Raw genomic sequence first — 25,395 nt, 5'->3', positions numbered from 1 at the left:
TAGAATTTCCAGAACAATAATTTTAAAAGGAATTCAAAAGACTTTGAAATACAATTTAAATTTGATTCTACAGATTTTCTCGATTTGCCAGAATATGTTTTTTTAATTCTAATCATAATAAGTTTGAAGAAATATTTCACAAATATCCTTCGTCAAAAAAACAGAAGCGAAAATAAAAATTATTATTCTTTACAATAAAAAATAATTTACTTGAAAATTGATTTAAATCGTCAGGAAAGAAGAGGAAGGAATTTAAAAGGTAAAAAGGTGTTTGTGTTTAAAAATCTTAAAATCTTTTTTAAGGTTGTACTTGTTTCTCTAAAATTGTCTTTGTGAAAGTTATAAGAAGCAAAGTAAAAAAAATTAATGAATTTATTCAAACAAGTGAAGACCAAGTCTTTAAAATATTTTCTTGGATTTTCAAATTCTATTTGAGTTTTGTCTCTCTTAGAATTAAAAATGTGGAGCAAAGTGAGACCAGCTTGCTAGTAAATAAATACCATTTAAAAAATAGAGGCAGCTCACTGGTAAGTGCTGCTATTTGAGCTATTTTTAGAACAGGCCAGCGGGCGACTCATCTGGTCCTTACGGGCGACCTGGTGCCCGCCTTGGTGCCCGCCTTGGTGACCCCTGCTGTAAGCGGTGCTAACATAAATTGATGAAGGTGGACCCCGACTTAAACTAATTGAAAAACTTATTCAGGTGTTAGCATTTAGTGGTCAATTGTAGGGAATATGTACTGTACTGTGCAATCTAATAATCCATCCATCCATTTTCTGCCGCTTATTCCCGTTCGGGGTCGCGGGGGGCGCTGGCGCCTATCTCAGCTACAATCGGGCGGAAGGCGGGGTACACCCTGGACAAGTCGCCACCTCATCGCAGGGCCAACACAGATAGACAGACAACATTCACACACTAGGGACCATTTAGTGTTGCCAATCAACCTATCCCCAGGTGCATGTCTTTAAAGATTCAATCAAAAGCGATGTTCCCATTAAGTAAGCATTGGGAACATCGCTTTTGATTGATTGATTAAGTAAGCATTGCTAGAACACACACACACACACGCACGCACGCACGCGCGCACACACACACACACACACACACACACACACACACACACGCACACACTTTAAACGTAAAACAATTGTGACAATGTGGAACTAATTAACATAGCGTGTTTTTTGTAGTTAAATCATTTTGTGTTTGCATGTTGTTATTTTATTTATTTATTTATTTATTTTTCAGCATGTCGTTTTTACAATTAAAATATAAGTTAGGCAAAGAAAAATGTGTGGCTTTGAGTATCCATCCATTTTCTACCGCTTATTGAGTATGTCAAAGGTTATTTGTTAGCGAGGCTGTTGTAAAAATACATTTAAAACGCATTTTTAAATAAAAGGAAGGAGAAAGCGTCCTACCTGCTCAGAAAAGGCGAGTAGAGAGTTTGTCTCCCGTAGGAAGTGTTGACCTCGCAGCGAGGAACATTTGAAGCAAGTCTGTTCTCCACTCCGAGGGAACTCAGTCCGGTTTATTCCAAGACAAATGTCCGAGCTACCTGTTCAACTACTAATAAAGACGCTCGCACGCCGTAAAGTACGTTTGCTGAATTACTCCGTTGATATCAAAGTTCCGGGTTAGTTGAATAGCTCGGATAGAGATTTTCTTTTCACAAAACTTGCAGAAATGGCAAATCCATTTCCGCTTGGTGCGTTTCAAAATAAAGCTGTGCACCGCGCCGTTTTAAGAATCAGAATGCAATGAATGAAATACCTCGTTATTAAAACTGACCTGGTCAACATTCGATTTCGTAGTTGAGTTTGTAGTCTGTTTTAGAAAGTTTAATCACACTTAAGTGTAAGGTAGCACAGGGCTACAAACGAAATTGGGATTTTATTTGGAAAAGGAAAGACAGGAACTTGCATGGGATTGCCATTTCTGGTAAGATTTGGCAAGCGAGTTGTCCTCGGGAAAAAGATGAACTGAATACCGTATTTCCTTGAATTGCCGCCCGGGCGCTAATTAATTTAAAACCTCTTCTCACTCCTGCGCTTACCAAAGGCATGTGGTAAAAGTAAGCATACGCTAATTATTTTAAAACCTCTTCTCACTCCGGCAATTACCAAAGGCATGTGGTAAAAGTAAGCATGCGCTAATTATTTTAAAACCTCTTCTCACTCCGGCAATTACCAAAGGCATGCAGTAAAAAATGGAGTGTGATGTAAGTTTGGACCTTAAATCCTACTAAATAGCTCTTAATCTTCTTCCCTTTATGCGATTTCAAATGATTGAAATCAGCCTCCTTCATTTTGAAAATGATGACAGGGGAAGTGTGACCAGTTTGACCAGGCAGTAATTCAAGGCAGGCGCATACTATATGCCCGGCGGCAATTCAAGGAAATACAGTATTTGGGAAATCTACTTTCATTTCGTGGTGAACAAAGTTTATTTTAGTGCTTTAAAGCTGTTGGTTTGTTACCAAAGGATGAAATATTTGAGTGGGCGTGAACGAATTGTCCCTTTGAAGTCTTTTCCGTGGAAACCCCCAAAAAAGTCAATCGTTCCATGCAAAATTCGAATGAACTTATAGAGGCCAATTTGTAAAAGACAGAAACTTTAAAACAATATCCCTTTTTTATTTTTATTTTTATTTTTTGGTGAAAAACACAAATACATTTTAAACATTGACAATTTCAAAAAAGCAGAACGCTATCTTGACTCATTCTGAAATGTTCCACAATATATTGGAGTGGAAGTAAATGTATATTCAATTGTTTGAAGTCAAAAGATCAATGACTCAATGTCATATTTTCTTAAATGAGATGCATTGAATTGATGGATAATAGTTTATTTTCATTTAAAAACATAGACAAAGTATTGTCCTCTAAATCAGTGGTTCTCAAACGGGGGTACTTGAAGGTATGCCAAAGGGTACGGGAGATTTTTTTTAAATATTCTAAAAATAGCAACAATTCAAAAATCCTTTGTGTCCTGCTTGTGCCATCCTAGTCACTGCCGTTGTGTCCTTGGGCAAGACACTTTACCCACCTGCTCCCAGTGCCACCCACACTGCTTTAAATGCCATCCATCCATCCATCTTCTTCCGCTTATCCGAGGTCGGGTCGCGGGGGCAGCAGCCTAAGCAGGGAAACCCAGACTTCCCTCTCCCCAGCCACTTCGTCCAGCTCTTCCCGGGGGATCCCGAGGCGTTCCCAGGCCAGCCGGGAGACATAGTCTTCCCAACGTGTCCTGGGTCTTCCCTGTGGCCTCCTACCGGTTGGACGTGCCCTAAACACCTCCCTAGGGAGGCGTTCGGGTGGCATCCTGACCAGATGCCCGAGCCACCTCATCTGGCTCCTCTCCATGTGGAGGAGCAGCGGCTTTACTTTGAGTTCCTCCCGGATGGCAGAGCTTCTCACCCTATCTCTAAGGGAGAGACCCAAACTCATTTGGGCCGCTTGTACCCGTGATCTTATCCTTTCGGTCATGACCCAAAGCTCATGACCATAGGTGAGGATGGGAACGTAGATCGACCGGTAAATTGAGAGCTTTGCCTTCCGGCTCAGCTCCTTCTTCACCACAACAGATCGGTACAACGTCCGCATTACTGAAGACGCCGCACCGATCCGCCTGTCGATCTCACCATCCACTCTTCCCTCACTCGTGAACAAGACTCCGAGGTACTTGAACTCCTCCACTTGGGGCAGGGTCTCCTCCCCAACCCGGAGATGGCACTCCACCCTTTTCCGGGCGAGAACCATGGACTCGGACTTGGAGGTGCTGATTCTCATTCCAGTCGCTTCACACTCGGCTGCGAACCGATCCAGTGAGAGCTGAAGATCCCGGTCAGATGAAGCCATCAGGACCACATCATCTGCAAAAAGCAGAGACCTAATCCTGCGGCCACCAAACCAGAACCCCTCAACACCTTGACTGCGCCTAGAAATTCTGTCCATAAAAGTTATGAACAGAATCTGTGACAAAGGGCAACCTTGGCGGAGTCCAACCCTCACTGGAAACGTGTCCGACTTACTGCCGGCAATGCGGACCAAGCTCTGACACTGATCATACAGGGAGTGGACTATGTTCTGACACTGATCATACAGGGAGTGGACTATGTTCTGACACTGATCATACAGGGAGTGGACTATGTTCTGACACTGATCGTACAGGAAGTGGACCGCCACAATCAGACAGTCTGATACCCCATACTCTCTGAGCACTCCCCACAGGACTTCCCGAGGGACACGGTCCAATGCCTTCTCCAAGTCCACAAAGCACATGTAGACTGCTTGGACAAACTCCCATGGACCCTCAAGAAGCCTGCTTTAAATGGAACTTAGATATTGGGTGTCACTATGTAAAAGCGCTTTGAGTCACTAGAGAAAAGCGCTATAGAAATATAATTCACTTCACTTCACTTTATAAATATATTTATTGAATAATACTTCAACCAAGTATGAATGTAAGTTCATAAAGTGTGAAAAGAAATACAACAATGCAATATTCAGTGTTGACAGCTAGATTTTTTGTGGACATGTTCCATAAATATTGATGTTAAAGATTTCTTTTTTTGTGAAGAAATGTTTAGAAGTAAGTTGATGAATCCAGATGGATCTCTATTACAATCCCCAAAGAGGGCACTTTAAGTTGATGATTACTTCTATGTGGAGAAATCTGCATTTTTGTAAGTGAATCACTTGTTTATTTTTCAACAGGTTTTTAGTTGTTTTTTATATCTTTTTTTCCAAATAGTTGAAGAAAGACCACTACAAATGAGCAATATTTTGCACTGTTATACAATTTAATAAATCAGAAAGTGATGACATAGTGCTGTATTTTACTTCTTTATCTCTTTTTTTCTACCAAAAATGCTTTCCTCTGATTAGGGGGTACTTTAAAGGCCTACTGAAATTAGATTTTCTTATCAGCAACTTGAGGGTTCCAGGTTCGATCACCTCTTTCCACCATCCTAGTCACTGCCGTTGTGTCCTTGGGCAAGACACTTGACCCACCTGCTCCCAGTGCCACCCACACTGCTTTAAATGGAACTTAGATATTGGTTTTCACTACATAAATAGAATTCACTTCACTTATACTTTTTAAAGTGTTTATTATTGTAGCAATATCCTTGTTAAACTTAAAGGCCTACTGAAATGAGATGTTCTTATTTAAACGGGGATAGCAGCTCCATTCTATGTGTCATACTTCATCATTTCGTGATATTGCCATATTTTTGCTGAAAGGATTTAGTAGAGAACATCCACCATAAAGTTGGCAACTTTTGGTCGCTAATAAAAAAGCCTTGCCTGTACCGGAAGTAGCAGACGATGTGCGTGTGACATCACGGGTTGTGGAGCTCCTCACATCTGAACATTGTTTACAATCATGGCCACCAGCAGCTAGAGGGATTTGGACCAAGAAAGCGATGATTTCCCCATTAATTTGAGTGAGGATGAAAGATTTGTGGATGAGGAAAGTGAGAGTGAAGGACTAGAGAAAAAAATAAAACATAAAGGGGACGGCAGTGTGAGCGATTCAGATGTTATTAGACACATTTAGTAGGATAATTCTGGAAAATCCCTTGTCTGCTTATTGTGTTACAAGTGTTTTAGTGAGATTATAAAATCATACCTAAAAGTCGGAGGGCTGCGGTGACCGCCAGTGTCTCTGAGGGAAGCCATATGGAGGAGCCAAGAAAGTCACAGCTGCCTTTTTGACAGCTGCTGCAGGCCAACGCAAACTCTGCTTAAGTCTACGGTAAGAGCCGACTTAATATCACAATTTTCTCATCCCAAAACTTGCTGGTTGACATGTGGTAGAGAAACATGTTCGCTTGACCGCTCTGTTCCATATTAAAGCTTCACAACCAACAAAGAAAAACTGGCTGTGTTTCGGTTGCTAAAGGCAGCTGCAATCCACCGCTTTCCACCAACAGCATTCTTCTTTGACGTCTCCATTATTAATTGAACAAATTGCAAAAGATTCAGAAACACAGATGTCCAAAATACTGTGTAATTATGCGATGAAAAGAGACGACTTTTAGCTGTGAGTGGTGCCGGGATAAAATGTCTGCTCCAACTAATAACGTCACTAACACGCGTCATCATTTCACGTTTTCAACAGGATACCTCGCGGAAAAGTTAAAATTGTAATTTAGTAAAGTAAAGCGGCTGTATTGTCATGTGTTGCAATGTTAATATTTCATCATTGATATATAAACTATCAGAATATTGTCATGTGTTGCAATGTTAATATTTCATCATTGATATATAAACTATCAGAATATTGTCATGTGTTGCAATGTTAATATTTCATCATTGATATATAAACTATCAGACTGCGTGGTCGCTAGTAGTGGCTTTCAGTAGGACTTTAATTATAAAAATGTTCACAGGGGGTACATCAGTGGAAAAAGGTAGAGAACCACTGCTCTAAATTACAACCTGACCACTGTTGCCATTACAGTACTTTCATGTTGTGTACTTCCCCAAAACTTATTTGTAAGCTAAACTTACTTCTTTTTAGACGACAAAAGAATACAACCATGTAAATTCCACACAATCTAAAAAGATAACAGTGTTTATTTAGTTTCCTCTGATGCAAATACACATTGCCTGTTAAAAAAAAAAGGCATGAGAAGTTGTAACTTAATTTCCATTTGGCTCACTCACACACTTTACTCATCAAGTTGTGCTCAATCGTCTTCCCTAAACTCCAAAGTACTTGGTGTTGCATTGAAGGATTAACCACAACCACAATGGCTGGTGACCATGGACTGGAAAAATGGTGGTTCACTGTGATATAAGTGCACCCAGACAAGATGCTTTAATGATCCAGCAAATAGTGCCGATCAATTCCATAAACAGTGTGGCAAAAAGTATTCAGTCAGCCAGCGATTGTGCAAGTTCTCCCACTTCAAATGATGACAGAGGTCTGTCATTTTCATCATAGGTACACTTCAACTGGGAGAGACAGAATGTGGGAAATAATCCAGGAATTCACATTGTAGGAATTTTAAAGAATTTATTTGTAAATGATGGTGGAAAATAAGTATTTGGTCAACCATTCAAAGCTCTCACTGATGGAAGGAGGTTTTGGCTCCAAATCTCAGGATACATGGCCCCATTCATTCTTTCCTTAACACGGATCAATCGTCCTGTCCCCTTAGCAGAAAAACAGCCCCAAAGCATGATGTTTCCACCCCCATGCTTCACAGTAGGTATGGTGTTCTTGGGATGCAACTCAGTATTCTTCTTCCTCCAAACACCACCAGTTGAGTTTATACCAAAAAGTTCTATTTTGATTTCATCTGACCACATGACATCCTCCCAATCCTCTGCTGTATCATCCATGTATCCATTTTGGTATAAACTCAACTGGTGGTGTTTGGAGGAAGAAGAATACTGACTTGCATCCCAAGAACACCATACCTACTGTGGAGCATGGGGGTGGAAACATCATGCTTTGGGGCTGTTTTTCTGCTAAGGGGACAGGACGATTGATCCGTGTTAAGGAAAGAATGAATGGGGCCATGTATCCTGAGATTTGGAGCCAAAACCTCCTTCCATCAGTGAGAGCTTTGAATGGTTGACCAAATACTTATTTTCCACCATCATTTACAAATAAATTCTTTAAAATTCCTACAATGTGAATTACTGGATTTTTTCTCCACATTCTGTCTCTCCCAGTTGAAGTGTACCTATGATGAAAATGACAGACCTCTGTCATCATTTGAAGTGGGAGAACTTGCACAATCGCTGGCTGACTAAATACTTTTTGGCCCCACTGTACTATAGTTTGTACAGCCCCGAATGGATTCCTTAAAAAAAATCTAGTAGATACAAATGCTATTCTATTAGCATACAGTGTATGGGAAATAAAATACACAAGTGACTTTACAGAAAAAGGAAAAAAAAAAAAGCTATATCAACCAACTATATTGTCTTCTGTTACAAATGCAATAGACAATTGACTGGTGTGCTCCTAAGACAAAATATATATTCTTTATGTACACAAAGATAGTGCATATTTAAGCAGCTGCATTTGGACTGATTCAAGCCAACAGTGAGCAGCTGGCGGGTGATAAAGGCTGCGCTCCGTTAGTCCACCATGACTCTGGACCTGATAGGAAAATGTTTCTTGTTTTCTTCCCCCTGAAGACACTGGACTTAATCGTACAAAACACACAATAGTATGCGTAAACACGCACACGCGTTAAGCCTACACACATTCATTTGCAAGTCCGTACATGGATGGGACATATAATCAGTAATTCAAAAATAGATCTTTTCTTTTTTTGTGTTGATCCATGGAAATGCTGAAAATCAAATCAAAAACACTGTGTTTCTCCCTGCTTGTAGGAGTCTGTCAACAGTGCTGCTCTCCTTCTTCACCGCCATGAAGCTGCTTGTAAGGGAACATTAGCTTAAGAGAGTTTCCGTGGCCATCTTTGGAGGGTCAGAGGTTAAGGATGGGCACGTCGAAGAGGTCACACAGGCCTTCGGTCTCATCCAGGTTGTAGATGTACTCATGGTCGCTGGGCGGCGGGGACAGACGCAGGAGAGGCGAGAACACTGGAGGTGGAATGGCAAGAGAAAATACATTCCACACGTTACACCCGGAGTTCGCAAATTTAAAAAAAATCAATTTATGTACAAACCCCCGTTTCCATACGAGTTGGGAAATTGTGTTAGATGTAAATATAAACAGAATACAATGATTTGCAAATCCTTTTCAACCCATATTCAGTTGAATATGCTACAAAGACAACATATTTCATGTTCAATCTCAAACTTTTTTTTTTTTTTTGCAAAAAATAATTAACTTAGAGATTCATGGCTGCAACACGTGCCAAAGTAGTTGGGAAAGGGCATGTTCACCACTGCGTTACATCACCTTTTCTTTTAACAACACTCAATAAACGTTCGGGAACTGAGGAATTCTTTCCCATTCTTGTTTTATGTACAGTTTAAGTTGTTCAACCATCCGGGGTCTTGTTGTCATATTTTACGCTTCATAATGCACCACACATTTTCGATGGGAGAGAGGTCTCGACTGCAGGCGGGCCAGGAAAGTACCCACACTCTTTTTTACGAAGCCACGCTGTTGTAACACTTGTCTTGCTGAAATAAACAGGGGCGTCCATGAAAACGTTGCTTAGATGACAACATTTGTTGCTCCAAAACCTGTATGGACCTTTCAGCATTAATAGTGCCTTCACAGATGTGTAAGTTACCCATGCCTTGGCCACTAATACACCCCCATACCATCACACATGTGTAAGTTACCCATGTCTTGGGCACTAATACACCCCCATACCATCACACATGTGTAAGTTACCCATGTCTTGGGCACTAATACACCCCCATACCATCACACATGTGTAAGTTACCCATGTCTTGTTCACTAATACACCCCCATACCATCACACATGTGTAAGTTACCCATGTCTTGTTCACTAATACACCCCCATACCATCACACATGTGTAAGTTACCCATGTCTTGGGCACTAATACACCCCCATACCATCACACATGTGTAAGTTACCCATGTCTTGTTCACTAATACACCCCCATACCATCACACATGCTGGCTTTTACACTTTGCGCCTATATATATATATATATATATATATATATATATATATATATATATATATATATTAGGGGTGTAACGGTACGTGTATCTGTATCGAACCGTTTCGGTACGGTGGTTTCGGTTCGGCACACGGGCGTACCGAAAGAGTTCGGAAGCAGAAGTCTTCACAAGCTGCTCTGCTTTCTGCCTCTGCCTCATTGTCCCGCCCACACGACCATCTGATTGGTTACATACAAAGCCAATCAGCAGTGCGTATTCAGACTTCAGAGCGATGTAGTCAATCCTTCAGCATCGAGCAGAGATATTCGTCTAGCAGGGGAGAAGCGGACTCTACCCAAATTATACTAAACACTTCCCAGTCACAACTATTACAAACATCACTATGAGCCCGTTGAGCTTCTAGAAACTTAAACTAACGCTCAGGTAGCTCACAGTATAGGCTTGAGATGAAGGCTAATTAGCTTTTAGCGTAACATTAGCTCATTTTGCTGTGTGTGTGTGTGTGTGTGTGTGTGAGTGCGTGCGAGTGTTTTAGGGGCAGCAAAGTCCTGTCCGTCTGTTATTTCATTGAACTCCATCGTGTTTAGGGATGAATAGTCTCTCCTATTGCTATTGTACTATTTTTCAGCTATGGTTACATGAATCATTAGTAATGTAGCAGCCTAGTTTTGAATAGCAGGGTCCCTGCTATCACACATTGATAAGAATACAACATGTACATAATAAAAGTCAACTACAGGCTTCCCAAATACTGTAATAAATTAAGCATGATGAGTTGACATTAAACAGTTTCAATGGAAACTGTTTAATGTTGCACTTTTTATATGTAAAAGAAAGGTTTTGTCATTTTGTTTAATCAAAGCAACAACTTGAGGCAGTTTAATGTGGATTAACGTGGGCAGAATTATTGTAGTGTTCCCAATGTTAAAAGGATAAAGCCATTGTTTACAAATTTGGTAAATAAATAACCAAAAAAATTACATTTTGTTGTTTTCTTACTGTACCGAAAATGTACCGAAAATGAACCAAACTGTAACCTCTAAACCGAGGTATGTACCGAACCGAAATTTTCTTGTACCGTTACAACCCTAATATATATATATATATATATATATATATATATATATATATATAAATAACTTGCAGTGTGTATATAAAACAATAGTGGGTTTTGAAGTAGTTTTAGAGGGCTTTGAAGGCTACAATGATGCATCTTGCAAGCATTATTTATCAACTTTAAAACTCTAAAGAAAACCCATCAGTGTTCTTGATTGATAATGATTGTGAACAATAGGCAAAATTCCCCAGATAGTGCGTTCCCCTTTAAGACATACATCTTATTTGCCACAATGAAAGTGATTATTACCATAGGAGAGCAGCTCCATACTGTGTAAGGAGACACATAATTAAATGCTAGCCACTTGTCAGCCAGGGGACTAAAAGTAAATAGTGTTAGCCAGAGGGGATTGGCGGCAAAAGAAAAAAAATGGCTGATACTGATTGGTGGCCGATCAATCGGCCAATCTTTAGTGATAAAAGGTAGAAAAAGCGGGCTTTGTATAATATGACCCCTTTAAAGTGCTACCGTACTTAGCCAATTTCCACTAAAATCTCTCAGCAATTTGTCATAAAACCAACCCAAAAACAGGTAAAGTGAATTGAATAGTTCTACAAAGCCCAAACGTCAGCATGCATTATCCACTCTTATACTCTTCTTACCTTCCGATGACATCAGGTCCTCCAACAAATCTCCGCTCATGATCTCTGCGACACAGAGAATGGATGTGGGAGATGTTGCTTTAAGAAGGTCATGGCACAACACCACAACTTGGAAGGAATTGAACTCACCTTTTGTTGGATCAAACATCTCGGAGAGCTCTTTGGGAAAGTCCAGCACTAGATGACAACCAATATAAATACATTATGTTAACATAGTTGGCAGCAACTTAGAAAATGCAATTCATTCCTAAAAATAACTAAGTTGACCTATTGTACATGTTTCATGTGCACAAATAAGCAACGTAGACGTGACATTTACTCAACACGACCATCACTGCAGCAAGTTATTAAGCATGGGCCTTCATGTGGACTATAGTGAGCTGAGAAAATGACTCTTTTAAAGTCCTACTGAAAGCCACTACTAGCCACCACGCAGTCTGATAGTTTATATATCAATGATGAAATATTAACATTGCAACACATGACAATATTCTGATAGTTTATATATCAATGATGAAATATTAACATTGCAACACATGACAATATTCTGATAGTTTATATATCAATGATGAAATATTAACATTGCAACACATGACAATATTCTGATAGTTTATATATCAATGATGAAATATTAACATTGCAACACATGACAATACGGCCGCTTTAGTTTACTAAATTACAATTTTGAATTTCCCGCGAAGTGTCGCGTTGAAAACGTCGCGGAATGACAACGCGTGTTTGTGACGTTATTGGTTGGAGGGGACATTTTATCCCAGCACCACTTGCGGCTAAAAGTCGTCTCTTTTCATCGCATAATTACACAGTATTTTGAACATCTGTGTTGCTGACTCTTTTGCAACTTGTTCAATTAATAATGAAGAGGCCAAAGTAGAAAGATGGAGTTGGGAAGCTTTTGCCTTTAGCCACACAAACACACAGTGTTTACTTGTTTAAAATTCCCGGAGGTGAAGCTTTACTATGGATCAGAGCGGTCAAGCGAACATGGATCTCGACTACATGTCAACCGGCAGTTTTCGGTGAGAAAATTGTGGTAATAAGTCGCCTCTTACCGGAGATCAGCGGCGCTTCTGTCCTGCTGCAGCTGCCGTGACTTCCTTCAGAGACACTGGCATCAACACACCCGTGGACACACTCCTCCGACTTTCAGGTACTATTTAACTCACTAAAACACTAACAACACAATAGAAAGATAGGGGATTTCCCAGAATTATCCTAGTAAACGTGTCTAAAAACATCGGAATCGCTCCCAATGCAATCGCCTTTTTTTATTTTATTTTTTAAACTTTTTTTCTTTCTAGTCCTTCACTCTGAATTTCCTCATCCACGAATCTTTCATCCTTGCTCAAATTAATGGGTAAATTGTCGCTTTTTCGATCCGAAAAGTTCTTGCTGCTGGAGGCTCACATTATTAACAATGTTCAGATGTGAGGAGCCCTCACACCGGTGACGTCATCGTCTGCTACGTCTGGTAAAGGCAAGGCTTTTTTATTAGCAACCAAAAGTTGCTAACTTTATCGTCGATGTTCTCTACTAAATCCTTTCAGCAAAAATATGGCAATATGGCGAAATGATGAAGTATGACACAGAATGGAGCTGCTATCCTTGTTTAAATAAGAACATCTCATTTCAGTAGGACTTTAAGTGAACGATGGAAACCGATTTCCAGTTGGGTCGTTCGTTTGAAAGTGATTTTTTTTTACTAAAATTGCCTCCACTATATTCATGCGCCATATTTATTGCTGTACCAAGAAGGAAGAGCTATTGGCGCCTGAAAAAACGTAATTCAACAGGTAGGGTAGAACAGTTTTGCGTACACATTTTGAATCGTACGCACATTTGTAACGTACTAGCATTTTTTTTGTAGTGTAAACATTTAATTCCTTTGTGTATATTTTGGTGTACTGTTAAAATGGCCGTGGAAAACTTTAGTTGGTGTGGACTTTGTCTGTAGAATACATACCGTATTTTCCGCACTAAAAGGCGCACCTAAAAACCTTAAATTTTCTCAAAATCTGACAGCCTTATATATGGATCAATATTGAGCCACAATATGTGGTAAAAAATAGATGGATGGATGGAGGTCTCGCAACTACAGTAAGCAGCTGCCAACTTCATTTTCCCCCGCAGAAGATTAAGTGCACTTCTTCTTCTACAGTTAGCAGCTGCCGACCTTATTTTCCCTCGTAGAAGAAGAAGCGCGTGGTGCATGCTGGGATATATGACTGCAGGAGGCGTGCCGTTTCTGTGTGTTTATGTAAAGACCACAAAATGACTCCTATTAAGAAACACGCTCACGACGCAGAGTTTAAAGTCGAGGCGATCAGTCACACAGTAGAAGACGAGAATAGAGCAGCAGTCAGAGAATTGAACATTAACAGCAGCGACACTGACTCCTTTAATGAGGACTTGGACGAGACGGAGCCGGGCATGTTGGATGCCGTATTCGCCCAACTGTTTGATTCAAACACTGAAGAAGAAGAATTTGAGGGATTTGTGGATGAGGAATTACTTAATAAAGTGAGCTTTACATGTTTATTTTGTGTGTTGTGTGACATTATTGTTTGAGCAACGTTGAGTTATTGATATATTATTGCTTTGCACTATTTCCAGTGTTACTATATTGTGATTGCACTAACGTTTGATTTATCAGACTGTTTTTTACATGTTTATTGAATCGGGGAAAATAATTAAACAGCTGTTTATTCATTTTGGGAGTGAACAGAGTTGTCAGAACGCTGGTTTGTAATCTATTGATAAAGTTTGACTGACCTATCTGACTGTTTTGTTGACATTCCCTTTAGCGCAGCTCCATCTAAAGGATGCATAACGTAACCCCAGCCTCTACTGTAGCATCTATTCTATGCACCTTATAATCCGGTGCACCTTATAGTGCAGAAAATATGGTTTGTTTTTGTACTACGAAGTTCTTTAGGTAAGGGGATATACAAAATAGTGATGTCATTATCTAAATAATTAGGATATGGCACCACATAACATAATGTGTACAATAAAAACGAGACAAAAAATATATAATCCATCCATTTTCTACCGCTTATTCCCTTTCGGGGTCGCGGGGGGCGCTGGCGCCTATCTCAGCTACAATCAGGCAGAAGGCAGGGTACACCCTGGACAAGTCGCCACCTCATCGCAGGGCCAACACAGATAGACAGACAACATTCACACTCACATTCACACAATAATTAATATATTGGTAGAAATATATTAATTATTGGTGGCACATGTAGACTTCAATTATTCTGAGAAATCTTATCTTTTAACTTCTACAAGCCGTAGTTTCCTTCATCCATCCATTTTCTCCCGCTTGTCCCTTTTCGGGGCCGCGGGAGCCGCCACCTCATCGCAGGACCAACCTTCATATTTGAGTTAATATAACGAGACGGCTCTTTGCATGAACGACTCCTCAAGATCCGGCTCCATTAAAAAGAGCCATAAATTCCATTTCTACATGACTACATCTTACGCCAGTTAGTCCATTCATCCATTTTCTACCGCTTGTCCTTGTTGCGGTCCAAGGGGTGCTGGAACCTATCTCCCCTGCATTCGGGCGGGAGGCGGGGTGCACCCTGGACAAGTCACCCCCTCATCACAGGGCCAACACAGATAGACAGACAACATTCACACACTAGGGACCATTTAGTGTTGCCAATCAACCTATCCCCAGGTGCATGTCTTTGGAGGTGGGAGGGGCCTATCCCCAGGTGCATGTCTTTGGAGGTGGGAGGGGCCTATCCCCAGGTGCATGTCTTTGGAGGTGGGAGGGGCCTATCCCCAGGTGCATGTCTTTGGAGGTGGGAGGAAGCCGGAGTACCCGGAGGGAACCCACGCAGTCACGGGGAGAACATGCAAACTCCACACAGAAAGATCCCGAGCCCGGGATTGAACTCAGGACTGCTCAGGACCGTCGTGTTGTGAGGCACATGCACTAACCCCTCTGCCACCGTGCTGCCCAGGCCAGTTAGTATTGCTAATTAATTACTTAGCATAAAAAAAATAAACAGATTGACAAGAGAAGAAAAGAAAAAGCAAACTTGTAACCCTCCACAACAGCTTACTTTCATTTTGACACTTAAGTTTTCACATTTAAGTTGGAACACATTCTGAAACGATTTATCATGCTTTCATCAGAAACAACTTCTAACTTTCTTTATCCACAGTCGCACTGCACTCTTGGCAATGAAAATCCACTCAGGCGGCTACTCACGTTCAGACGGGCCCGACTTAACGGGTTCAAACACTGCCGATGCAGAAGAAGACACAGATCCATCCAATAAGGCAGAGGATTGAAGTTGCTGAGTCATGGCCGCAGGGGCGTCTGGGGTTGGAGTGAGTGGTGTGGTGCTGGTCACTTCTGAAACAAATGGTATGTAGTCTGTATTTATATAGCACTTCACTCTACCTGACGTGAAAAATGTAGGACAATAAGAACATACAATTGATACACTGGAGGGACCCTTTTATCTCGACACCTCTCGTATGGGCTGACAGATGTTCACATAAGTGGTTGTTGACATACACAAAATCGGAACTTGTCATTGCTTGCACATTCACTGGCAACTTTGTCCAGAAATATAATGAGAATAGGCGATGAAATATTTTTGAACCTTTATGCATATTTTGACTCAGATTCTTCTGTTTTAATATGTTACTTTTACACGTACTTGCCAACCTTGAGACCTCCGATTTTGGGAGGTGGGGGTGGGGCGTGGTTAAGAGTCAAATATTGAATATATATATATATATATATATATATATATATATATATATATATTAATAATACTTGACTTTCAGATACCATATAATCTCACTAAAACACTAGTAACACAATAAGCAGATAAGGGATTTTCCAGAATTATCCTAGTAAATGTGTCTAATAACATCTGAATCGCTCTCACTGCCCTCGCCTTTTTTTTCTTTCTAGTCCTTCACTCTCAATATCCTCATCCACGAATCTTTCATCCTCGCTCAAATGAATGGGGAAATCGTCGCTTTCTCGGTCCGAATTGCTCTAGCTGCTGGTGGCTAAGATTATAAACAATGTTCAGATGTGAGGAGCTCCACAACTCGTGACGTCACACGCACATCGTCTGCTACTTCCGCTACAGGCAAGGCTTTTTTATGAGCGACCAAAAGTTGTGAACTTTACTGTGGATGTTCTCTACTAAATCCTTTCAGCCAAAATATGGCAATATGGGGAAATGATGAAGTATGACACATAGAATGGAGCTGCTATCCCCGTTTAAATAAGAACATCTCATTTCAGTAGGCCTTTAAAATCAAATCAAAAATTAAATGGGTGCATTTTTTGGTTGCTTCTATTTTGCAACTTACTTTGCACTGAACATGAAATGACTGTATGCATGTTCAATAACCCATTTTTCATAAAAAATGACCTCTAGGTGTCAACGTTGACTAAGTGGACACTGTTTAGTCATATTAAAAACACAGTGGACCAGGCCCTGATAAGTTGTTCCACCTACAGTTTTTTTTACCATAAAAGACAGCAACCTTTTTGTTATTAAAATGGTAAATAGTAAATGGGTTGTACTTGTATAGCGCTTTTCTACCTTCAAGGTACTCAAAGCGCTTTGACACTACTTCCACATTCACACATTCACACACTGATGGAGGGAGCTGCCATGCAAGGTGCTAACCAGCACCCATCAGGAGCAAGGGTGAAGTGTCTTGCTCAAGGATACAATGGACGTAACGTGATTGTTAGAAGGTGGGGATTGAACCAGGAACCCTTAGGTTGCTGGCACAGCCACTCTCCCAACCGCGCCACGCCATTATTCGATTTGATTGTGCAAAAGATCCTTCCTACTATTTTTCTTTACTCTATATTACATAAAGTATTACATATTCTCCACTCCATCCATCCATCCATCCATTTTCTACCGCTTATTCCCTTTGGGGTGCCTATCTCAGCTACAATCCGGCGGAAGGCGGGGTACACCCTTATCCCAGATACTCTCCACTCATTATCAGCAAACAATGTTACTATTAACCCTTAGTTACTTAAATTTCCGATCAATATCTATATGATTTATTCATACTACTGTAAATACTATCTACAAACGTACAGGGCTAATCTTATTCATCTTTATTAGAAAAAAATAGTGTATAATGCAAATCGAATACAGGAAGTAAACAAATGTAATAATAAGGACAAGGAATAAGACTAAGCTCTGCTTCTTCCTACTCCTTTCAGTCATGTTTAATTGTAAAACTGGAAATAACAATACAATCCCATTCCAAAACCAAACCTGAGCCAGCAACACTCAGAACTGCAATAAACAGAACAATTGAGAGGAGACACAAACCAAAAGTAGTGAAACAAAAATGAATATTATCAACAACAGTATCAATATTAGTTATCATTTCAGCATAGCAGTGATTAAAAATCCCTCATTGACATTATCATTAGACATTTATAAAATTTAATCAAAAAGAACAATAGTGTCACAGTGGCTTACACTTGCATGGCATCTCATAAGCTGGACAACACACTGTGTCCAATGTTTTCACAAAGATAAAATAAGTCATATTTTTGGTTTGTTTAATGGTTAAAACAAATTTACATTATTGCAATCAGTTGATAAAACATTGTCCTTTACAATTATAAAAGCTTTTTTTTAAATCTACTACTCTGCTAGCATGTCAGCAGACTGGGGTAGATCCTGCTGAAATCTATGTATTGAATGAATACACAATCGTTTTGAATCAGAAAAATATCGTTTTTGAATTGAGAATCGCGTTGAATCGAAAAATATCGATATATAATCGAATCGCGACCCCGAGAATCGATATTGAATCGAATCGTGGGACACCCAAAGAGTCGCAGCCCTAATATTAATAATATATTAATACAATATAATAAGTTAATATCCATCCATCCATCATCTACCGCTTGTCTCCGTCGGGATCACTGGAGCCTATCCCAGCTGCACTCGGGCGGAAGGCAGAGTACACCCTGGACAAGTCGGCAATTCATCGCAGGCCCAACAGACACACACATTCACATATAATAATCTTCAATTTCTCCCACGGCGTGGCGCAGTGGGAGAGTGGCCGTGGGGTTCAAATCCCACCTAGTACCAACTTCGTCACGTCCGTTGTGTCCTGAGCAAGACACTTCACCCTTGCTCCTGATGGGTGCTGGTTAGCGCCTTGCATGGCAGCTCCCTCCATCAGTGTGTGAATGTGGAAGTAGTGTCAAAGCGCTTTGAGTACCTTGAAGGTAGAAAAGCGCTATACAAGTACAACCCATTTATCATTTATTTAATTGACAATACTTCTTCAATGGAAAAAACACTGTTTTCAACATTATGAGAGCTCTTTAGACATGAAATAACACCTGCATAGTCCCCTTGGACGAGATGCTGCTTGAGGCTCAGCCAATCAGTGGCCATGATACTGAACAGCACGCTGTGACTGGTTTGGTCTCATGGAGTGACCAATACTATTGTAGTAATTATATTTTTAGTTTGTGTCGCCTGCAGTTGCATGCTTGAAAATGCTTAATTTAGGTCAAAAATACATGGAATATGCTTCAAACCAGGGGTCTCAAACTCAATTCGCCTGGGGGCCACTGGATGCAGTCTAGGTGAGGCTGGGCTTTTTGATTGATTGATTGATACTTTTATTAGTAGATTGCACAGTACAGTACATATTCCGTACAATTGACCACTAAATGGTAACACCCCAATAAGTTTTTCAACTTGTTTAAGTCGGGGTCCACGTTAATCAATTCATGGTAGGGCCACAAGAAAAGATTTCTTAAAAAAATGTTGCATACTGCTCAGCCTGTCTAGTTGTATAATGATGTTTCAAATTGTATCCCTTGTACAACTTTCTCTGTGCAAATAAGACACGTCGGGGTGTCCCTGTGCTCAACAAAGAAATATTGCATCCCCCACTTTTCCTGGAATTGTATTTGCTCGTCACTAAGCTATCTCTTCACTGCAGGCTTTGAAAAAGACATGTTTGGGGTTGTGGAATATATTTGTAATTAGCCGACGCACGGAGAATAAAGTTTTTTCTGCAATGTGTGTCGTTCCGCTTTTCCTCCCTACAGCAACAGGGCGGTCGGCGGATAATATCCATCCATCCATTACCGGGATATCGAGCGCAAACTCCCAGAGTGTTATCCGGCGTCATATAGAAATATATGTAGTGTTCATCGTCTGACGCAATGCAAATTAAACAATAAAAAAAAACTAATAACGGTTGGAATTGTTCCAGGTTATCGGGGGCTGTTATTACTAACGGACAAGTGTCGAGGTGTGACTGCAGCCAGGCACGTAAGAAAACCTCGTCTCCATGGCATTGATTGATTGATGGAAACTTTTATTAGTAGATTGCACAGTACAGTACATATTCCGTACAATTGACCACTAAATGGTAACACCCCAATAAGTTTTTCAACTTGTTTAAGTTGGGGTCCACGTTAATTAATTCATGGTGGCAACGTTTCTGTCGCTTTCACTCCTTTGCCGCTTTTCCACCAATGCAGATGGAGGCAACCCAGTACGTTGAAAGAGCCATTTTGGACCCAAATAACACAACTCTGTCAAGCGCCATTCATATAAAACTTGCAGGCCGCACTAACATTAAAAGCCTACTGAAATTAGATTTTATTCAAACGGGGATAGCAGCTCCATTCTATGTGTCATACTTCATCATTTTGCCATATTGCCATATTTTTGCTGAAAGGATTTAGTAGAGAACATCCACGATAAAGTTCACAACTTTTGGTCGCTAATAAAGCCTTGCCTGTACCGGAAGTAGCAGACGATGTGCGTGTGACGTCACGGGTTGTGGAGCTCCTCACATCTGAACATTGTTTACAATCATAGCCAGCAGCAGCTAGAGCTACTCGGACCGAGAAAACGACAATTTACCCATTAATTTGAGCGAGGATGAAAGATTTGTGGATGAGGAAATTAAGAGTGAAGGCCTAGAAAAAAATAAAAAATGAAAAAAAGTTTAAAAAAAGTAAAAAGGCGAGGGCAGTGAGAGCGATTCAGATGTTATTAGACACATTTACTAGGATAATTCTGGGAAATCCCTTATCTGCCTATTGTGTTGCTAGTTTTTTTGTGAGTTAAATAGTACCTCAAAGTCGGAGGGGTGTGGCCACAGGTGTGTTGATGCCAGAGTCTCTGAGAGAAGTCACAGAGCTGCAGCAGGACGGAAGCTCCGCTGATCTCCGGTAAGAGGCGACTTATTACCACAATTTTCTCACCGAAAACTGCCGGTTGACATGTAGTCGGGATCCATGTTCGCTTGACCGCTCTGATCCATAGTAAAGCTTCACCTCCGGGAATTTTAAACAAGGAAACACCGTGTGTTTGTGTGGCTAAAGGCTAAAGCTTCCCACCTCCATCTTTCTACTTTGACTTCTCCATTATTAATCGAACAAATTGCAAAGATTCAGCAACACAGATGTTCAAAATACTGTGTAATTGCGCGATGAAAAGAGACGACTTTTCGCCGTATGTGGTGCTGGGCTAATATGTCCCCTCCAACCAATAACGTCACAAACACGCGTCAACAGGACATTTTAAATTGTAACTTAGTAAAGTAAAGCGGCCGTATTGTCATGTGTTGCAATGTTAATATTTCATCATTGATATATAAACTATCAGACTGCATGGTCGCTAGTAGTGGCTTTCAGTAGGCCTTTAAACTTTCATATTAAGGTGGGTGCCGCAAAATAACATCTCGCTAGCCGCGTGTCTGAGACCCCTGTTTTAAACAATCTGAGATAGACTGAAGTTGCAAACCTCAAAGTGAGATGTGGCGAGGGACGACTATATGGCAGTAATCCAAAGAGGTTCATTAGGTCTTCAAAAAAGTATGCAATTTGTTATTCTTATAGCCATACCTGTGTGTTTACTTCTGTACCTTCCTCAGAGGTCATCACATGAAACCTCTGAGAAAGGTACAGTTGTAGCCGAAACCTTCAGGTATGGAAGTGAACACACAAGTCTGGCTATAAGAATAACACATTGCATGAATGTATTGCAATTTCAAGTCATAGATCTTTAGGCCCACCTGCAACTGAGCTAGACTGGCTGGCGGGTGGTGAGGCAGAACCAGGCTTTAGCGATACTGGAGCTGCTTTTGGAGCCTTGAGGAAGAAAGTGAGAAGTCAAGTTAAAGGCATGGAAAATACATTAAAATAAAACAAGTGGGAGAGCATTCCATTTTTCAATTCATGTGATTTCAAGTTAACAGACCGAAGCAAAGCCAAGCTAACATCTGTGCACACCTGGGAGGAGAGCGACGGTGCTGGGAGGCTCTGGAGGACGTCATCTGGTGGCGGGACAGGCAAAACGACTGGCGAGGAACTGGACGCATCCTTATTGACCAGTAAAACCTCAATGGGGCCGGATGAACTTTTCAGACGGATCTGGTACTTCCTCTGTCCGTTCATAACCTGTAAATACAAGACGGTGGTCAGAGGCGACACAGGTGAGCAGCAGATGGAACTTGTGTGATAGGAACTGAACTTACGGCTTCTGGTATTGGCACCTCGAGTTGAGTGCCGATTGGAGCGCGTATCGCCAGGAGGGTGTCACCTGTGGAAAGACCAAGGTAAGGGATGGAGCCTGTTTGAGGTGGTCAGCTTTGAGTTGGACAAGAGATTACCTTTGAAAGCGCCACAGAGGTCCTCATGTTTGACATATGCCATTGTATCGACAGGTTAAGGGTCAATTAGCCAGAAACATGACCTAAGAAAGCCCCAACTTAAGAGTGTTTTAGGAGAAGAGTTTTTGCTCAGCTAATTGTTAGGATTTAGTTCGCAAGCTAAAATTTTGGTTAAAAGCCTAACCGCCATGAGTCGGCGTCGCAAAAGTCATAGTGAACCCCGTAAGATCCGACCAAAACATCTGGTCTTACTTGCAAGCATTAGCTTATAGCTAGAGATAGACATACATTTGTTTTGCAACCACTGGAAGAAATAAAATAAGTGTGAAGAACAGTGCTGAGAAGAAGAAGTGGATGATGTTCATTGAATTAAAAATAGAAATCATGACCAAGTGTGTTGCTAAATTGGCGAAATTAGGGGGGTGGGAAAAAATCGATTCGGATACGAATCGAAAACGTTGTGCGATTCAGAATCGATTCTCATTTTAAAAAAATCTAATTGTATTTATTTATTTTCTATCAATCCAACAAACTACTGCACAGCAATACCATAACAATGCAATCCAATTCCAAAAGCAAAGCTGAGCCAGCAACACTCAGAACTGCAATAAACAGAACAATTGAGAGGAGACACAAACACCACACAGAACAAAACAAAAGTAGTGAATATTATCAACAACAGTATCAATATTAGTTATCATTTCAGCATAGCAGTGATTAAAAATCCCTCATTGACATTATCATTAGACATTTATAAAAATTAAATAAAAAAAGACCAATAGTGTCACAGTGGCTTACACTTGCATGGCATCTCATAAGCTGGACAACACACTGTTTTCACAAAGATAAAATAAGTCATATTTTTGGTACCTTTTTAATAGTTAAAACAAATTTACATTATTGCAATCAGTTGATAAAACATTGTCCTTTACAATTATAAAAGCTTTTTTTTTTTTTTCCATCTACTACTGTGCTTGCATGTCAGCAGACTGGGGTAGATCCTGCTGAAATCCTACGTATTGAATGAATACACAATCGTTTTGAATCGGAAAAATATCGTTTTTGAATCGAGAATCGAATCTAATAAAATCAATATATTATCGAATCGTGACCCCAAGAATCGATATTGAATCGAATCGTGAGACACCCAAAGATTCGCAGCCCTACAGTGTATTACTGCAGGTCTACTAAAGCATAATGAGTCTATTGGCAGACATGAATGTTGAAATAGAATTTAAAAAGGTGGACATTTATTAATGAAACATGTAGAAGTTGCAGATTGTGTGTTTGACTGAGAGGCGGCTGAGAGGACATACTGTAAAAGTCCGCTCTCCAAGGTAAATGCTGTACAATATTTACTTCATTAGACCAAATCTATTGCATTATTTTTATATATATTTAATTTTTTTATGCAATATTTCTACCTTTAAAGTGTGTTTTTCTTTTTGAAAGGCATGGTACATTGTGCTGTTTTGGAGGGGCAAGCACCAAGTGAAGTGATTTAAATTAATTTCAATGGTAGATGCTGAGGAGCAAAAGTGACAGAGGGGTTAGTGCGTCTGCCTCACAATACGAAGGTCCTGGGTTCAAGCCTGTGCTATGGATCTTTCTGTGTGGAGTTTGCATCTTCTACCCGTGACTGCGTGGGTTCCCTGCGGGTACTACCACCTCCAAAGCCATTCACCTGGGGATAGGTTGATTGGCAACACTAAATGGTCCCTAGTGTGTGAATGTGAGTGTGAATGTTGTCTGTGTTGTCCCTGTGATGAGGTGGCGACTTGTCCAGGGTGTACCCCGCCTTCCGCCCGAATGCAGCTGAGATAGGCTCCTGCGACTCCCCGTGACCCCGAAAGGGACAGGCGGTACAAATTGGATGGATGGATGCTGAGGAGCTCCGCCACAATACAGGCTTCACTACACGTATTAAAATCTAACCGGTTGCTCTGAAAAATTTTCCGACAGCTATAAACATGGAAGCTGTAAATTTGATCATACAGTGTTTTTTGGGTTGAGAAAATAAGCTAATCAAATAGGAAGGAATAAATCCGTTCAGTTGCTTGTAAATATTTACAGGATTTGATCCTACTACTGTACTTGCATATCCTGTTGCTGCTGAACAGCAAGTACCTGTGACTGAAGTGAGCATTCAAAAAATGTTGATTAGATCGTATTTTTATTGATACTTCATTTAAAAAAATTTTAAAAACGCAGAATTCAGTTTTTGCGAAAAATCCCACAGCCTATAATCTAAGTGATTGATTGATTGAGACTTTTATTACAGTATATATTTCATACAATTGGCCACTTAACGGTAACACCCGAATACGTTTTTCAACCTGTTGAAGTCGGGGTCCACGTTAATCAATTCATTCAATGTTAACACCGTAACTAACATAGCTACGCGAGCATTGCTAATGTTTGCATCCTTCTGTCCTACTCTTGAATGTTGCGTTGTTACACAGTTACATTGTACAGAGCTACCTCAGTCGCCATCATAAGGTCTCGTTTGTTGTACTGCTATCATTGCACCTTACAAACTAATATGTTAAGTGTGCAAATTCAGTGCCCAAACAAAAGAATGCTAAGCTTTGGTGACTCAGTCTAATCGTGTTTCATTAATACACTGCATGAGTCCCAATTCTGTTAGTGACATGTCTTTATTACAAAAATGTGCCCGTTATTCTGGTTTCAACTCCCACCAGGAAGTTATTGTCCACCCAGCTCTTGCGTCCATCTATGTTGTAGTTATTTGCTAACTAAGATACACCACAAGTTTTTGCGTTGTTTTTTTATGGAGTATGACTGTGAAATAATCCACAAATGGGCCAAAAAAGCTGATATGTGGAAGAACTTCCATAAAAAAGGTGAAAAACACTATTGAATGAAATGTATTCTCCCTACCTCCCCTGCTGCCAGCAAGTCTTGAATACAGATGGCCTATAGAAGCATTAAAATGTAATATCGGAAATTATCGGTATCGGATTCAAAAAGTAAAATGAATGGCTTTTTGAAACGCCGCTGTGCGGAGAGGTACATATCCGGTAAAACGCAGACGTTGCGTCTCCCAGTCAGCAGCCCCTCCCCTTTCTCCTCTCCCACAGAGTTGCAGCACGACTGTAGATTGACAGGTTTACTGGTGACTCTTGATGACCTCATCAAACCGCTGCGAGCGTAGCATAACAACATCAAGAGTGTGTTGTTGCCGGTGCTGTAGCCGTGGCTAACAAGCGAGCTCCCTCTGTGACTGACTAACAACACCATGTCTATGGTTTTAAAGTGTGTCTGACAGATAAAACACTGGCAATTTGCAATGACTGCAAAAAGTTGGTTATTCGTGGAAGAACCAAGACGTCTTCCTTTAAAACGACCAATTTGATCTC

General features: G+C 40.5%; 2 protein-coding genes across 3 annotated transcripts in view; both read right to left on the bottom strand.

Moving 5' to 3' along the window:
- elmo3 (engulfment and cell motility 3) overlaps window positions 1-1,699 on the bottom strand; it is an 81,993-nt gene extending 80,294 nt beyond the window's left edge. The window contains exon 1 of the mRNA XM_061918024.1: window positions 1,422-1,699. The gene's annotated coding sequence lies outside the window, so the exon portion shown is untranslated. The remainder of the gene's footprint in view (window positions 1-1,421) is intronic.
- Window positions 1,700-7,724: 6,025 nt separating this feature from the next.
- The window catches only part of e2f4 (E2F transcription factor 4), a 39,322-nt gene continuing 21,651 nt past the window's right edge, over window positions 7,725-25,395 (bottom strand). The window contains exons 4-11 of one of the 2 annotated variants that reach the window (XM_061918023.1): window positions 22,016-22,060; window positions 21,881-21,945; window positions 21,636-21,803; window positions 21,419-21,494; window positions 15,564-15,707; window positions 11,450-11,497; window positions 11,321-11,365; window positions 7,725-8,576 (exon numbers count right to left, since the gene is read on the bottom strand). In XM_061918023.1, the coding sequence (XP_061774007.1) occupies window positions 8,461-8,576; window positions 11,321-11,365; window positions 11,450-11,497; window positions 15,564-15,707; window positions 21,419-21,494; window positions 21,636-21,803; window positions 21,881-21,945; window positions 22,016-22,060 (707 nt within the window). In that variant the 3' untranslated portion in view covers window positions 7,725-8,460. Of the gene's footprint in view, window positions 8,577-11,320; window positions 11,366-11,449; window positions 11,498-15,563; window positions 15,711-21,418; window positions 21,495-21,635; window positions 21,804-21,880; window positions 21,946-22,015; window positions 22,061-25,395 lie in introns of both variants that reach the window. The other variant, XM_061918022.1, reaches the window with a different exon arrangement.

This window comes from Nerophis ophidion, linkage group LG12 (assembly GCF_033978795.1).
Source record: "Nerophis ophidion isolate RoL-2023_Sa linkage group LG12, RoL_Noph_v1.0, whole genome shotgun sequence".
NCBI classification, from domain to species: Eukaryota; Metazoa; Chordata; class Actinopteri; order Syngnathiformes; family Syngnathidae; genus Nerophis; species Nerophis ophidion.
The sequence above is the reverse complement of the archived record's forward strand: the minus strand, read 5'-3'. Positions and strand labels throughout refer to the sequence as shown.